Genomic DNA, 15,109 nt, shown 5'->3' on the forward strand with positions numbered 1-15,109 from the left:
GTAGCTGTGCCGCTCTGGTTTCCACCAGCAGCGCCTGAGCGCTCTGGAGGCTGCCCTCGTCCTCGCACGCACGTGACGTCGTGGGCCTTTTCACCCGGGACTGTCTAGTGGCTGTGAAACGGCATCTCGTGTTTTTTTCCTCACTGCTTTGAATTTGCATTTCCCTGGTGATTACTACTAAGCATCTTTTCATGTACTTATTTGTATATCTTCTATTGTGAAATGTATGTTCAAACTTTTTTGCCATTTTAAAATTAGTTGACTAAGTAGTTTTAAAAATTTCTTTGTATATTCTGGATACAAGTCTTTTTTCAGGCACATGGAATATGAATATTTTCTCCCAATCTGTGTCCTGCTATTTATTTTTTATGATTTATATCAAAGTACAGAAGTTTTAAATTTTGATGAAGCCAAACATGTTAATTTTTTCTTTTATGGTTTGGAGAAATCTTCATTCCAAAATTACAAAGACTTCTGTCTGTAGTTTCTTCAGAAATGCCATAGTTTTAACTTTTATGTTTAAGTTTATAAAACATTTTGAGTTAATCTGTGCATGGTGCAAGATAAGAATTGAGGCTCAGTATTTTTGGTTTTTTAAAAATACGGATATCCAATTATTCTAGCATCCTAGCATTCTAGGTCCATCTCACATGACAACCATCTTAAAGGCTGGGTCTTCAGTGCCACACACAGGTAAAATCTCTTCTCCACGTGAACACTTAACACATTTGTTGAGAGACATTTGCTTCCATTTTCTCTTTATACTGCATGGTAATTGTATAGTGACTTTTTCCTCAGTCTGTACTTCATTAAGTAATCAGTAAGTAATAAGCACATTTTTCTAACAAAGAAAACTATGAGACATTTCATTCAAACTTTATTCCCTCTCTCCAAAATAATACTGAACCCTTAAGATAGAATATTTTTCAAATATTTTAATAAAGATTAACCTTACAAATCTATGCTTTTGTTTAAGTTTTAGGGTCTGTAGATCACATACACTCTCCTGATTCTCAAGATAACTGAGGAACTAGCAAAGGAGAAATTAATGCACCTAATTAAAACTTCTAAAAACCGGTTCAGCCCTGGCCGGGTAGCTCAGTTGGTTAGAGTGTCACCCCAACACACCAACGTTGCAAGTTTGATCCCCCGTCAGGCCATATACAAAAGTCAACCAATAAATGCATAAGCAAGCAGAACAACCAATCTCTCTCTCTCTCTCAAAAAGATAAACAAACAAACAAACAAACAGTTCAGAGTCAATATTCTTAATGATTTAGGCAAAGAAAATTTCTGGGCAAGAATGACTACAAGTTCACAAACAGAATCTTCATTCGCAGCGGGGCGAGGTCACCCCTGACAGGCCAGCTGGGCCCGCCCAAGTCTGAGGGGCCCCTGTGGGAAGTTACGATCATCTGGACCATTAGCTGAAACTTGACTTCCTATACATATTTACAAATTTTAAAAACATTCTCTATTGTAAATAAAGTTCTCAAACCCTGAATGTCCCTGCATACTCCTACAGAATTCACTGCTCTTCCTGAGATAAAAGTCATCAGTAGTCTTATTTTTTATAGACCTAACTTAAAGAGATGTTAACTTAGTTCAACAACTTACAGAAAGTAAGTTCTTTCAGGATTTTTGTGATACCCATAGTATAGCTTGTAGAACCACTCTTTGTCCGGCATATGAATGTCAATGCTTTAACATTAGAAAGATTCTCTGTTCTGGCAAATGGACACATACTGTTTACAGAACGGCCCATGAGTGTGAATATATTCTTCATGAGAATAAAAAGAACACAAAAAGATGTAAGTAGAAGACAGTATGTTCACAACATAACCTAAATAGGACATTTAATGATTAAAAATTTCTAAACTTGCAGATTTGCTATTAATTATACTAAAAAGTTGTCATTGATCAATATTACAATTTTCGACCAATATTTCCAGAGCAAAAATCTATGTTGCTATTATAGAAGACAGAGGTCAGCAACCTACGGCTTGTGGCTATATTTTGCCCGCTGCAAGTTTCTCTAAGTGTTTTTATTGGAACACAGCCATACTCTTTCATTGTGTGTTGTCTACGGCTACTTTTACTCACCATGGCAGAACTGAGTAACTGTGACAGAAACCAAAGTGGCCAACAAAGCCTAGAATATTTACTCTCTAGCCCTTTACATAAGAAGTTTCCTGACCCCTGGTATAGTTTCAAATATATAATATTGCAAATGTTTAGCTGCGTATTATCCGTATGTTTTTAACTAACTTAAACATTACCACAAAAAATTTTAGTCTGTGCCTCAGCAGGTCCGTAGTCTATGGTAAAGCCTATCCTATCATTTTGTCCTTTTTCTCTTTTAAAAGTATTAAACTCTGAGTCTTGACACAGTGAAAACAAGACAGTACAGTCAAATACTCTCTCAATTTCTAGGGAAAAGTTTAATTTCTTAGGTATTTGATAAAAATATTAATTTAGGAAAAACACTGTATCTAGAAATTTTAAAAACTGGTCATTTAAAGAAAATCATATTTCATTAAATTTAACAATTCTGGTGGGGGGGAGCTCAGATTTCTACTTACCAGTTAGTGAAATCATAGAAGTCTTTGCTAACCCTGAGACAGAAGTTGTATATGCTACTGTAGAACTTTTACTAGAAAAGAACAGAATTAAGTATAAAACACAAGAACATGCTTGTTTTAATCCTACTCAATCAGCACTTGGTCCTTCTTAATCTTTTTAAAAATGCTTTCCCTTACTTCTTATAAAACATACTTGTTATTTTTATTCCTCGTTTATTTCTTCTATTCCGTGCCTCACAACAACTGCTTTGTCTCTAACTTAGAAGCAAACTTTCACTGCATCAGAATAACAGTCTCTTGATGATCAGCCAACGTGAGCAAAAGGTATGAAATTTTTCTTGGAAACAGCTTATCTTTAGTTCTAATCTCTTTTGTCCAAATGGAGGTCACCCTAATGGCAAGGAACTCTACACAGGCATATTGATAAAGTCCTAAAATATAGCTTAAAACCTAAATAAGCCAGCTTTAATAAAAGAAAAACATTTTTCCACAACACATTTTTTGATAAATAAATGAATACTTTTAAAGACTTTCATGTTTCCTTAAAATCACTTGGCTTGTCGGTTGACATGCAGCTACTATACTACATGTCTATAATACATATAAAATACCATGTTCATTTAATCTATTCTGACTCTCTCCTAGTTTTAACTGTTTATAATTTTGCTGAGCCAAAGGGGAAACTAGACATTCTTTTATTGTCAGCAGAACTCTGCTGTGGTCACTTAGCCACAGAGACATGTCAGTGGCTTCTTTATAGACAGAAACAATATTAATAGCAAACAGATGTCCCCATCCATTTAGCAGATGGGGCACATCCATACCCACATAGAGGCTGAGTGGCACACATGACATAGCACCACCTTCTTCATAAAACCAGACATGGATTCTGTGAGACTGTTATATGATTGTCACTGCAGTGGTCTTCCTAGAACACCAGGATACCTGTTCTTATGCAAATTGGTAGACTACTATTTTTTAACAAAGTCTTTATAGAAGAATCTTAAAAATTATTTACTTATTAAAAAACCCAAAATTAATCCTGATTTTATAATAATTTAAATGCCTCACATACACAAAGATGTGTGACTATAAAATAAAAATTGAAATGTGAATAGCTGACAGATCATACCTAGCACACTTGTTGTCTAAGTTGCCATACTTTGCATGAAATGCTTGATTATTAATAGACTGGCTGCGAATCAGTTTGGATTTCTTGATTTCTTTGCCTAGAGTAACAAACAGAAAAAAAAATGTAACTGTTCACCTCATCTTTAGATGCCCCAACCCCATTCCCTCTGCAACTCCCACCACTTTCAGTGAAACACAGAGGGTCTGGCTTCCTCTCCTTAGTCTAAGCTGGGTGGGGTGTCTCTCACCCCAGCTGCCCATTAAGGACTACCAAACACTAACAGAAGAAACGTGGCGTGTTAGGATAATGCATCTCATCTAAGAGAGCGACTTTCCCTGTGGTCAACTTTGGTGAAGGGAAAGACGGAAGCGCAGAAAGGCAGTTCTTACTAGTCGACGGGGTGCTGGAAGAGGGCCCGGGGACAGAGGCGGGGACGCTCTTGGACAGAGTTGTTGGTGTCTTGGTGTCTCTACCTAAAACAGATTCTGTGTTAAGTGCTGCAGTTTCCTCTGGGTTCTTAAGTAATCTCCATCAACATAGAAGACAACACAGAAAAAGTGAAACACTACCCCTCACTAAGCTGCACACTTTCTCAAAAAGTCTTACTTTGCATATTTACATATTTCTATCTTAGTTATTCAGCGACCAATTTCATAATTTTATTGCTGTTACTGCTTTCCTTTGATGGATCTGGAGCTCCACGCTGATTCTCATCATGTATTCACAAATTCTTAACGTCTATACAACATTAAGCAGCCAGTTTTGAAAATGACTTTTAAAAGGAAAGGAAAAGCAATTTTTCATATAAAATTCCTAACTCAACATGGTCTTTCAGAACACCAGGATTAAACATGAATTGTGTGACTCAGTGGTGAAGACATAAGAAAACTACTTACGTTTCTTTTCATAGCTTTTTTCACTCATGGGCCTTCCATCATTTTGTTGCTTCTCTTTCTCTAATTGTTCCTATCATTAAAAATAGTATCTTAAGCATTAAAGGTAAGCACAAACAGATTTAGAAAAATGTTCTAATGAGAAATTACCCCAAGCTTTAGAGATACAAATATTGTTCACAAAAATTCTTAAAAGAAGTACTTTTTTTTCCAAATTAGTGTCTAAAGAAGTCCAGTTACTTTCAGATTTGTGTTCTTTTAACATCTACAGAATTGTGCCTTTTGGGATAAAAAAAAAAAGGAACTTAGAATCATTGTGGTAATAAGCCTTTATTTTCTAGAAGGTATTTACCAATTTTCATTAGCAAAATATTTGTTACTATTGGTCATTTTCATTTTTGATTGGTAAATAGCAAAATAATGTTTTTCTTTAAAAAGACTGAGAGAAAAGGAAATAGTCTTTGGGACATTTTAAAAATGTTTTATTGAAGTATAACATACATAGAGAAAGTGCACAAATTCTAAGTGTACAGTTCAATGAATTTTCCCCAAAAGAAGCACACCTATATAGCCACACCAGCTCACAGGCCAGGGTATAAAACATTGCCAAACCCTGAAAGGTGTGGCTTAGTGGCTCAGAGCATTGTCCCATAGACCTAAAGGTCATGGAATCAATTCCTGATCTGGGCACATGCCCAGGTTGCGGATTTGATCCCCAGTCACGGCGCAAATGAGAAGGCAATCAATTGATGTTTCTCTATTTCTCTCTCTGTCTCTGTCTCTGTCTCTGTCTCTCCCTTCCTCTCTCTCTAAAAGCAATGAAAAAAAGAATATCCTCGAGCAAGGATTAAAAAAAAATTACCAAAACTCAGGAGTCCCTTACACCAATAGAATAAGTAGGCAAGAAAATCAATAAATGTGTCACGTTCTGAACAAAGTATATGTATAGAACATGATAGCCATAGTAAAATCACAGTTATCCTGAAGTCCTTGGCTACTAACTTCAGTATCAGGATCATCTATGGGTCTTTTTCTATTGCTTGATTTTTCTCTTAGGATTACATCATCAGTCCTAAAAATTTTAGCCTAAAAGTAAAGAAGGCTAAATAAATGGAATGGTAGACAATGTTCATGGATTAGAAGACTCATATTAAGATGGCAATTCTCCAAATTGATCTACTGACCAATCCTAATTAACACAATACTCACAAAAACCCTAGCAGGCTTTTTATAGAAATGAACCGACTGATTCTAAAATTCATATCAAAATAAATTATGATAATGGAAAGAAGAATGACAAAAAAGGGCACATAATATATTATTAAATTTACATAAATTGCAGTTGCAAACTAATTTGTAGCAACAGAAACTAGGTCAGTGGCTTCTGGATACTGGAATAGAAGACGTGAATCTTAAAGGGGCTGTAGGGAACCTTTAAGGGAATTAAAATGTTTAGTATTTTGATTGTGGTTATAGTTTCACAGATAAGTCTGTATGTCAAAATTCATCAACTTGTACACTTAAAATGTTAATTGTATGTCAATAATTCTTCAATAAAATAGTTTTTTAAAAGGCTCTCAAGTGTAGTTTTCCTTGCAGTTCATAAAATAACAGATTTCAAATGATCAGGACTCTTATTTAATCATTTAGGAAGAAAAAAAGCAGTGTAAAATTGAAATTTTTTATTAGGTTTAATATAGCAAAGCACAGTTAATACTGGTCAGAAAAAAAGCGTGTGTTTGTGCAAGGGAAGACAACGTACCATTTCCAAAAGAAGTAGTTCTTCTCTTTCTTTCTCTTGATCCAACAAATCTTTTTCATAAAACTTTTTCTGAAACTAAGTTTAAGTATAAAATGAAATGATGAAACATCAATGATGAGTCTATGTCAACTTTTAAATATTCCTTCCCACATAAGATAAAGAGAGTGTACTCACAGCATCCATGGACATTTCCATTCTGTCCAATTCTAACACAGTCTATAAAGAAAGTGCTTTAAGTTACTCAACAGCAATTAAATCAACCATCATTTCTCAAAAAGATTCTTTTCTGCTCAGTTAGAAAACTTCTAAAGTTCTTCCCAATTCTACATTTTATTTTTAATCAAATTCTGTATGTAAATGCCAGGATCTATTTAAACTTTTAAAAGTTTTTAACTTCAGGAAGAGCAAGTCTATAGGAATATTTTGAACACTAAACATAAGCAATTTGACTAATTTCTAGTAACTCCCAGTGCCATTCTTCTGAATTTTCAGAAATACAGTAAAATTTTTAACTTAAAAAAATCTTTTAGCTAAATACATATAAAACAACCTATCATTTGGCTTAAAATCCTTAATTCCTTTCCTTTCCACAGAAACTTCTGATTGCATGACACTCTAAACAATAGAAAAGGCTTTATTCCCAAAGTTCTCTCTCCACTTAGTATTTGTCTTTCAGAATATGTTAGTCTGAAACAAATTATTTCAATCTAACAGTGGTCCAACTGCCCCACGGTTCGGCCTCTGACAGAGAATAGTACTTCTCCACAGAAGTAACTCCAACAGCCAAAAGAAAGTACATCTATATTGGGTTGGGCACAAATAATGTCCCCTTTTTATTACAAACTCTTTTATTACAAAATCATAAGCATGTAATTCTGTAACATAACAATATTATACTCAAAGTGTTATATACCATATGACATTTTAGGTGAAATGTTCTAATTAAAACTATAAATTATTACACCCGTATTATTGCCCTACCAACCACATGCAAGCAGGCCTTACTTCTGCCGGACCCGGTATATTCATTTGTGAAAACCATCCATTACAAACATAATATTTATTTAAAGCTTTATTTTTATGCTGAAATTTATAAAAATTTAAAAATTTATGCCATGAAATATCCCTTTTAAATAAAATTACTTCCCATCTTACAAAGCTGACCTAGGTCAACAATTCCAGTTTTACCCAGAAGCTTTGAGCAGCCTCTCCCAAAGAGTCCCCCACCAGCGGCTCCGTATGATAGCGTTCCACTACAGAATCTACATGGGAGACATTGCCTTTGTACCTAAAATATGGGCTGTGCTCCAGAGTAACCCACTGTAGGTTAGTAACCCACTAATTTAATTACAGCATTTCTGTATCTACTTATGGGGTTTGCCTATATTATCTCAAGCTAATTCTTTCAGAAAAGTAACTAATCCTCTCATGTGCATTATTTTGACATATTAACTTCATTGGCTAAATCTCTGTCATTAAATGCGAGGTCAGAAATATCTGGTAGAAACGTGTGTGAGGGGGGTGTTTTTAAAATTTTGATCCGTGTCCTGACTCTGGGTATTTCTGGTTATTTCAGTTGATGAAGAAGAATTCACATTTCAGTAACATAAAATTATACTAATTAATACTAGGTTATCAAATCACTTCATTATAAAAGTTCCTCATGCAACATCTGGTAATGATTTCTGGGGGGAAAAAACAAAGAATTCTTTTTTTCTCAAATCAATATTGTTGTTAAAGACACAAATACATTAATTTCCCTCACTACAAGTAAATTTCCAAAAACTATGTGTTCTGGAGTTCACATCCAGATTCATAAAAGTGACCACTTTAATTTGACTTAATCTTATAAAAATATTAGTTATACTGGTATACTGAGCATAAAAAGTTCTTGAGGACTAAAGTATTTTAAGGTTTGACTTCATAAACAAATTTTTATTGTTTTAGTTTTCCAACATTCCCAAACAATCCATATAACATCACATACTTAAAACAAAATAAAACAAAAACCATAAGACAATGTTACATTATTGGAAGATGAAGGCACTCAAGGTACGAGATCTATATTCTAGTCTTATTCCTGTCATTTACTAATATGATCTTGAGCAGATACTTAATATTTCTAAGTCTAGACTTTCTTTAAAGTCAAACACACTAAATCAACTTTGAGGGCCCCTCCATGGCTAAGCTTCTATCAAATGTGACTCCCAATTTTACCAATGAAGTTTTCCTAGATTGTAATTGCTTGTAAATGAAGTCTGATGAATGAAGTGTTCATTATTAGCTGAACAGTATTTACTGAGCACCTAAAAGGTGTCAGCCTCTCTCTTGCAGAGCTTCTATTACTAGCAATGAAAGTTTAATGTCTAAGTGTTTCCATATCCGATTATAGCACCCATCAACCAAATCAATTACTGATTCCTATTACTCTAGCAAGGATATAAATATTTTAACACAGTGCCATCTCATCAAGCTAAAATCATGAAGATATAATTAAGACTATCAATGAAAGAAATGCAAATGCTGTGGCAAGCATGATACTTACTCTTTTTACAATAGCCAGAACATCTTTATCTTTTTCTTGACATAGAAGTTTTCTCACACACATTTCTAACTGCTGGAGTAGATGCTTATCTGCAGGGATCCTCAGAGTAGATTTCACTTTGGGCAACAAGTAGCAGAGTTTCATTCTGTAATAAATTAAATATTATTTACTTTTGAGTAAATTATGACTTAAATTTAATAACTGATAACAGTAACATAAAACTGAAAGACCATTCAAGCTGTAGATAGCCTGAGAGTTCGTTTATTCTGTAAGAGATGTTCATGGCATGCCTACTATGGTCAAGTATTCATTAGTCTGGGCGCTAAGATACGACGGTGAATAAAAGCTGCCATGGAGCTCCCATGCTAGCATGGGGGCAGGGGCAGAGAGGGATCTCTGTGAAATGCCCGTTAGATAGTGGTAGGCGCTGTGAAGGAAAATAACCCGGGGAAAGAGGAGCGGGAACGCCAGAGGAGGGGCAGTTACAATTTTAAAACAGGTGGGGAGAGAGGGTTTCAGTGACGGCTTCACTGAGAAGATGATATTTAAGCAAAGACCTAAAAAAAACAAAAAGAGGGACTAGGCCACATGAATAGGTGGACATTACAGGCAGCAGCTGCAGTGAGAGCTCATGCCCTGTAGGGGACGGGGACCCAGGTGCTGTCCCACACCGGCCAGCTGGCCACAATGGACAGACAAGCGCAAAGGTGAGGTTAGCAGAAGCTCTCTGAGCAGCAGTAGGAGACTGGCTGCTAGTTTAAGTGCAACGAGAAGTCATGGAGCGTTTGAGCAGAGGAGTGAAATGATCTGACTTAACAGTACCATCTGGCTGTTGTGTTGAGACTAGGCTGCAGGTGGTCAAGACAGAGGAAAGGAAACAACAGGGGAGGCCCGTCCAACAATTCAGGCAAGAATGGGGGTGGCCTGAACCAGACGGTAGCAGTCGAGATGGTGAGAAGTAGTTGGACTCTGAGTGTATTTTGCAAGCAGCAGCCTGTGCTGAGAGACCGGCAGTGGAATGACCAAAAGGAGTTAAGGTTCTGACCGAGCAAGTGGAGAGATGAAATGATTATTCGCTGAGATGGAGAGACCTCAGGAGCGAGATGCGGGGGTGCTTTGGGACAGATTAAGTCAGAGGTGCCTATTAGAAATGCTAAGTGGACAGTCAGCTCAATGAGCCTTCTGTCCAGGGAAGATGTCCTGGCTGGATGTACAGAGTCAGGAATCTTCAGCAAATGCAGGATCCCTAAGACAGGGTGCAGTCCAAGAAGAGGAGATAAAAGGGCAGAGTCCAGGGCACAGTCACAGTCTAGATCGAGCTGATAAGGAAGCGATAAGCAGACTGATGACTGTCAAGAGGTGTGAGCAAATGCAGGAAAGTGCAGAAAATCTTCCTAGGAGGAGGTGCTTCGGAGGAACATTCTGCTTGGCTAAGCTCCAACGCGACTGCTCTGCAGGAACTGGTTTTAGACGGGGACGCTAGCCAGTTGTCTCTTATAGCTGCTATTTTCATTCATTCACCCGAGTGCTCTCCAGATGTCATTATTTTTGTTTTTGTGCCAAACCCTGTGACAGCTAAGTCCCATGCCTGTGGATTTCAGGATGCTTTGTCAGCTGGGCCTTCACTTAAGGATTCTTCTCATACAACAAAATTTGCTTTGTATTCAACCAAAAGAGGAAAGCTCCTTTAGAATCTTCAGCTCTGTAAACAGCTAGAACGGTCTCCAGCTCGTTCAGAGCTCACCACGGATACTGCCAAGCCTGCTGGTGCATTAGCTAAGTAAGGGGTCTCAGTCCCTCAAAGAGAATGTTTCCCACTTTCCACAGCTCAGGAGAAGGCTTCTTTGAATACCAATAATATTTTTCCAGCCTCAGTGACTCAGTGAGTCTATTTTCTAGACTCAGTGAATTTAAATTTTAAATACTCACTTAACAAAAAACAAAAACAGCCATCCATGCACACTTCATTCTTTATAACTCAAGTCAGGTCCAGAAAACGCATATTCAGCAGAAGCTACACAAACTATAGCAACGATTTATGTCTATGAGAATCATAAGTCGAAAAACTTAGAAAGATTTTGAGATTAGGGACGACACCTTTCTGGGAAACAAAACTCTTTATGTGCAATATCTCTGGTTTATTCCTCAGACACCCAGGGAGGTTTTGCAACTTGCTCAAGACACACAGCCGGCGTAGAGCTGTAAATCAGCTCACGCTGCGGCTTCAGAACTTCTCCCCATGACGCGCACAATCCTGCCCGCCTTGCCTGTGACGGCTTCCCTTCATCTGCCCTTAGCAGAGGCTTTTGTACCCAAAAGCCAGTTAGTATATGGCATTGCTCAACCCATTTTGGGGGCCTGGCAGCCACCTAGACAGGAGAACCAAGACAAACTGCTATACAATGATCTCTTACCCCAAAACATCACCAATACTCACAGAGCGACACTCAGTTACCCTTCACTTGGTTTGCGCACTGGCAGGTGCTTTCTCTTAGAGCCAGTGTTACGTTATTAGTCATGCTCCCCAGAGGAGACATGATTCCATTTCCTTTCAAATAATTTTTGTCAACTGCTTAGTAAGTGATCATTCATCACACTGAAAGCTGCTTTTCTAGAATCACAACTTCAATTTGCAAAACGTTAACAATATGCTCAGATCCACTACTTATTTAGCAAGAGCTAAATTCTAAAGAATTATCAGCAGGTTCTTTAAATTTACTTTAAACCTCAAGTCAAGGAAACCTCACTTCTCATTTATACAGCACAGCTAAGAAACACAAAATACTGAAGCCAACGCAACAGTGCTTTCTGTATTTTCTCACACTAAAAACATGAAACAAAGACCAATCTCTAGATTTGCTCACCTTAAGCAATGCTCACAAAATTCAGATTGAACTTTTCATTATTTTTGACAATTCTGCTTAGTATATTTTCTCCCAACAGCAACACTATGAGTCTACATTAATTACCTTGACAATTCTTCTTGTTAATAAGTATTATAATGCGTAACATGTTGCCGACAATTCATGTCAGTTGGTTCTAAAAGATGCACACGTGTCACATAGCATAAAACTAGGTGCAGCGAGCATGTGAAAGCTCAGCAGGGAGCTCCGTAGTTCTGTTCAGGAAAGTCTTGGCCACCTGGCTTTGTGTCTCTCCCTCCTGCAGACCTGAGGTCCTCAAGTTCAGAACAGAGACATGAGCACAGAACACAGAAATCTAACGGCTGAGTGGTAAAAATTCTCTTCAACTCATTATGCAATGTACAAATAACCCTCAGAGAATAGTATGTGCCTACTAAATGCCACTGAACTGTTCTCTTCAATTGGTAAATTTTATGTTATGCATTTTTACCACAATTAAAAAGAAGGAATGACATGCTTATTTTGGGAGGAAAAAAACGGCAAAATATATATATTCTTTTTTTTTTTTCCAGTTTCTAAGCAAGCCATTTTCAGGCCTGCTCCATCTAACTGAACAGTTAATTAGCCAACTGCAATTAACATCTACTAGGCTTCAAAAATGTAGGGCAGCTGAACATTGGGAAAGGCAAGAAAAAGACTTCAGAGCAGCCCTCTTTCTATGAATAAATGGGACACTAAAAATGGACAGATTCTCTCTAATTCAACTCTGAACTATTTTTTCTTTAGTCTTAGAAAATAAATTAGATGCCCAAGTGGCCAGAGAGGTTGGCCAGTATGGCTTTGACTTACTGCTCTCTCAATCCTATAAATAAAAGACTCGAGATGGTGTTAAAAGATCATGCTTCCAAGTCCAATTGAAGCTCATCAGTTAAGACCACTAAGAATTTCAAAGCAAATATAATTTTTACTTGATTTTTCAACTCAGAAAAAGACTTTGCATATATTCATTACAGCAGATATAGTAAAATGTCATATTTTTCGAAATTTTTTGGATTGATAACCATACCTCACATTTGCTACTGGATCATGTGTCAGTTCAATAGCAGGTAGAAAGAAATATTTACAGAAAAATGATTTGGAAAAGATCTCTATAATAAATTCACAAGTATCCAAAAACCGAAGTCTGTTCCAGTAGCTTCTTCCTTGGCCCAGTTCTGGAAGCAACAACAACAACAGGTTACCATAAGTTTAACTCTTCCTGCATGCTGTGTGTGACAGAATCAGACACACAAAGTACATGTCAAGTTTCTTTATACCCATAACTTGTTTAGCAAATGTATGCAATAAGAGAAAAATCATATTGTATCCCACAGGTTTGTAGACCCCCCCAAATTAATACCTCAAAAATAGAAAAAAATTATTAAACATTGCATTCAATCCTGTTAGCAGTTAGTAAACAGTGAAGGACTCTATCTCCTACTTTTCATCACCCACTATGTGCTAAGTACTTTAAATGTATTATCTCATTCAGTACAATGGGATAAGCACATAATTACCTGCCTAAAAGATAAGGATACTGAGATTCAGAGACATTAAAGTCACAGAGCAGGTAAGTACAGAGCTAGAATTCAAATGCAGCTGTGTACACGTATAACTTCAAAATCTTTTGGCAATCAAATTAACTATTTTCTTCCTCTTGTTTCCTTTAAAAATGCCTTGAAGTGGATAAAGTCATCTGTTAATACAGTGTTATTAAAATAATTTAGATTGAATTAAAAGGATAATTTTCTCCCTTATTATATAAATGTTCCAAAGCAAGATTCTTACTATTTAAAACCAAATAGAATCTTCTCTCAAAACAAAACATTTTAAATGTAAGGTCTTACCACTGAAAAATAAAAATTTAACTTAAAAAGACTAAAAAAGAAAGACTAAAGTACATTAAATAAATTTTTCTTAAATAAAATTTTACATACTCTAATTTATTTGAAAAGCAGCAATCCATACTTAAACTGGTAAACTCCATTAACCAGAAAATCCATTACCAACCTCTGTTAGATAACAGTTTAATATAAGCTTTAAGACATTATGGTCAAAGCAAGTAGATATGGCTGTAGGCCACTATCTTTAGAATTAACACTTTCACTAAAAGTTTTTGTCTTGATTTTGGCCCTTAACAAATTAAAATAAATTTGCATTTGTTAATTAACTTAATTTTTTTAAAGACATTAAGATATTATAGCCCTGGCTGGTTGGCTCAATTGGTTGGAACATCATCCCATGCACCAAAAGGTTGCAGGTTCGATTCCCAGGGGGTAACTGGCCAATGTCTCTCTCTCTCTCTCTCTCTCACTCTCTCTCTCTCTCTCTCTCAAAGCCATAAAAACATACCCTCTGTTGAGCATTAAAAAAAAAAAAAGACATTATAAACTACCTAGGCTCACCAGATTCACATTTATGTGTATTATCAACTCTATTCAAGAAAAAAAAACAACTCACTGTTAATATTTAAAATAGAAACATAAAATAAATGTTTAGATTCATGGATATTCTGCTTATATTTTAGTTCCAAATTCTATTTCATTAGAAGAGAAACTAGGCTTTCAACAGAGATATACATATTTTAATTTCTCAAGAGTAGAAATTCACCAAAAAAAATAAATAAAAGGCCCAGAGCAATCATTACTTTCACCCATCCCAGATCTGCTCCTGTCATCGAGGTTCCTAAAACAAACCAAAACGTTAGCCTGTGAAATGCAAATACAAACACTTTCTATGTGTTTCCCACCATCAGCCTAATGACTCATGGCAAATAATATAACTAAGGCCAATCAGTTTGTTTATTTGTTTCAAAGTAAGAGATAATAATTACTTACGTTCAATCAATTTTTGAATGACCTCATGTCTCTGTTCTTGTTTACGATTATAACGTAGAAAAATGCATAGAGTCCGTGAAGCTGCCTTTTGGACAGGTAAGACATTCTTAAAGAAAGAAGAAAGACAATTAAACTAGTCAGTTAGTATATATTCTCAATAATTTGGCCCCACAAATCAATTTTAAGTTATTGAGTAAACTTGGTATCTGCTTCTCACATCACTGGGCTTCCGTCCCTCTGGAAGTGTCTTCATAATTTAATGTTAATATAATTCAGGCAAATCAACTAATACATCACATTACTGAGTTATTTGCATTTGGCACAGCCATTTCCAAATCATCTAGATTTGATTCATATGTAACTGTCATCTCCTTGTCACTTCATGTTAAATGACAGTCTTCTCAAATACATCTCAGCCACCCATTCTCTCAGCCATTCTCTGGACCTTGTCATTT

General features: G+C 36.2%; 1 protein-coding gene across 4 annotated transcripts in view; it reads right to left on the minus strand.

The window, feature by feature from the left end:
• The window catches only part of PPP4R4 (protein phosphatase 4 regulatory subunit 4), a 77,704-nt gene that overhangs the window by 5,044 nt on the left and 57,551 nt on the right, over positions 1–15,109 (minus strand). For all 4 annotated transcript variants that reach the window (XM_054567088.1, XM_054567089.1, XM_054567090.1 and 1 more), the window contains 9 exons: positions 14,655–14,760; positions 12,845–12,992; positions 8,915–9,059; positions 6,544–6,585; positions 6,370–6,444; positions 4,611–4,680; positions 4,104–4,187; positions 3,715–3,811; positions 2,583–2,653 (listed from right to left, as the gene is read on the minus strand). In XM_054567088.1, the coding sequence (XP_054423063.1) occupies positions 2,583–2,653; positions 3,715–3,811; positions 4,104–4,187; positions 4,611–4,680; positions 6,370–6,444; positions 6,544–6,585; positions 8,915–9,059; positions 12,845–12,992; positions 14,655–14,760 (838 nt within the window). The remainder of the gene's footprint in view (positions 1–2,582; positions 2,654–3,714; positions 3,812–4,103; positions 4,188–4,610; positions 4,681–6,369; positions 6,445–6,543; positions 6,586–8,914; positions 9,060–12,844; positions 12,993–14,654; positions 14,761–15,109) is intronic.

This window comes from Pteronotus mesoamericanus, unplaced genomic scaffold (assembly GCF_021234165.1).
Source record: "Pteronotus mesoamericanus isolate MK-2021 breed Mesoamerican mustached bat unplaced genomic scaffold, CSHL_Meso_final contig_182, whole genome shotgun sequence".
Classification (NCBI taxonomy): Eukaryota; Metazoa; Chordata; class Mammalia; order Chiroptera; family Mormoopidae; genus Pteronotus; species Pteronotus mesoamericanus.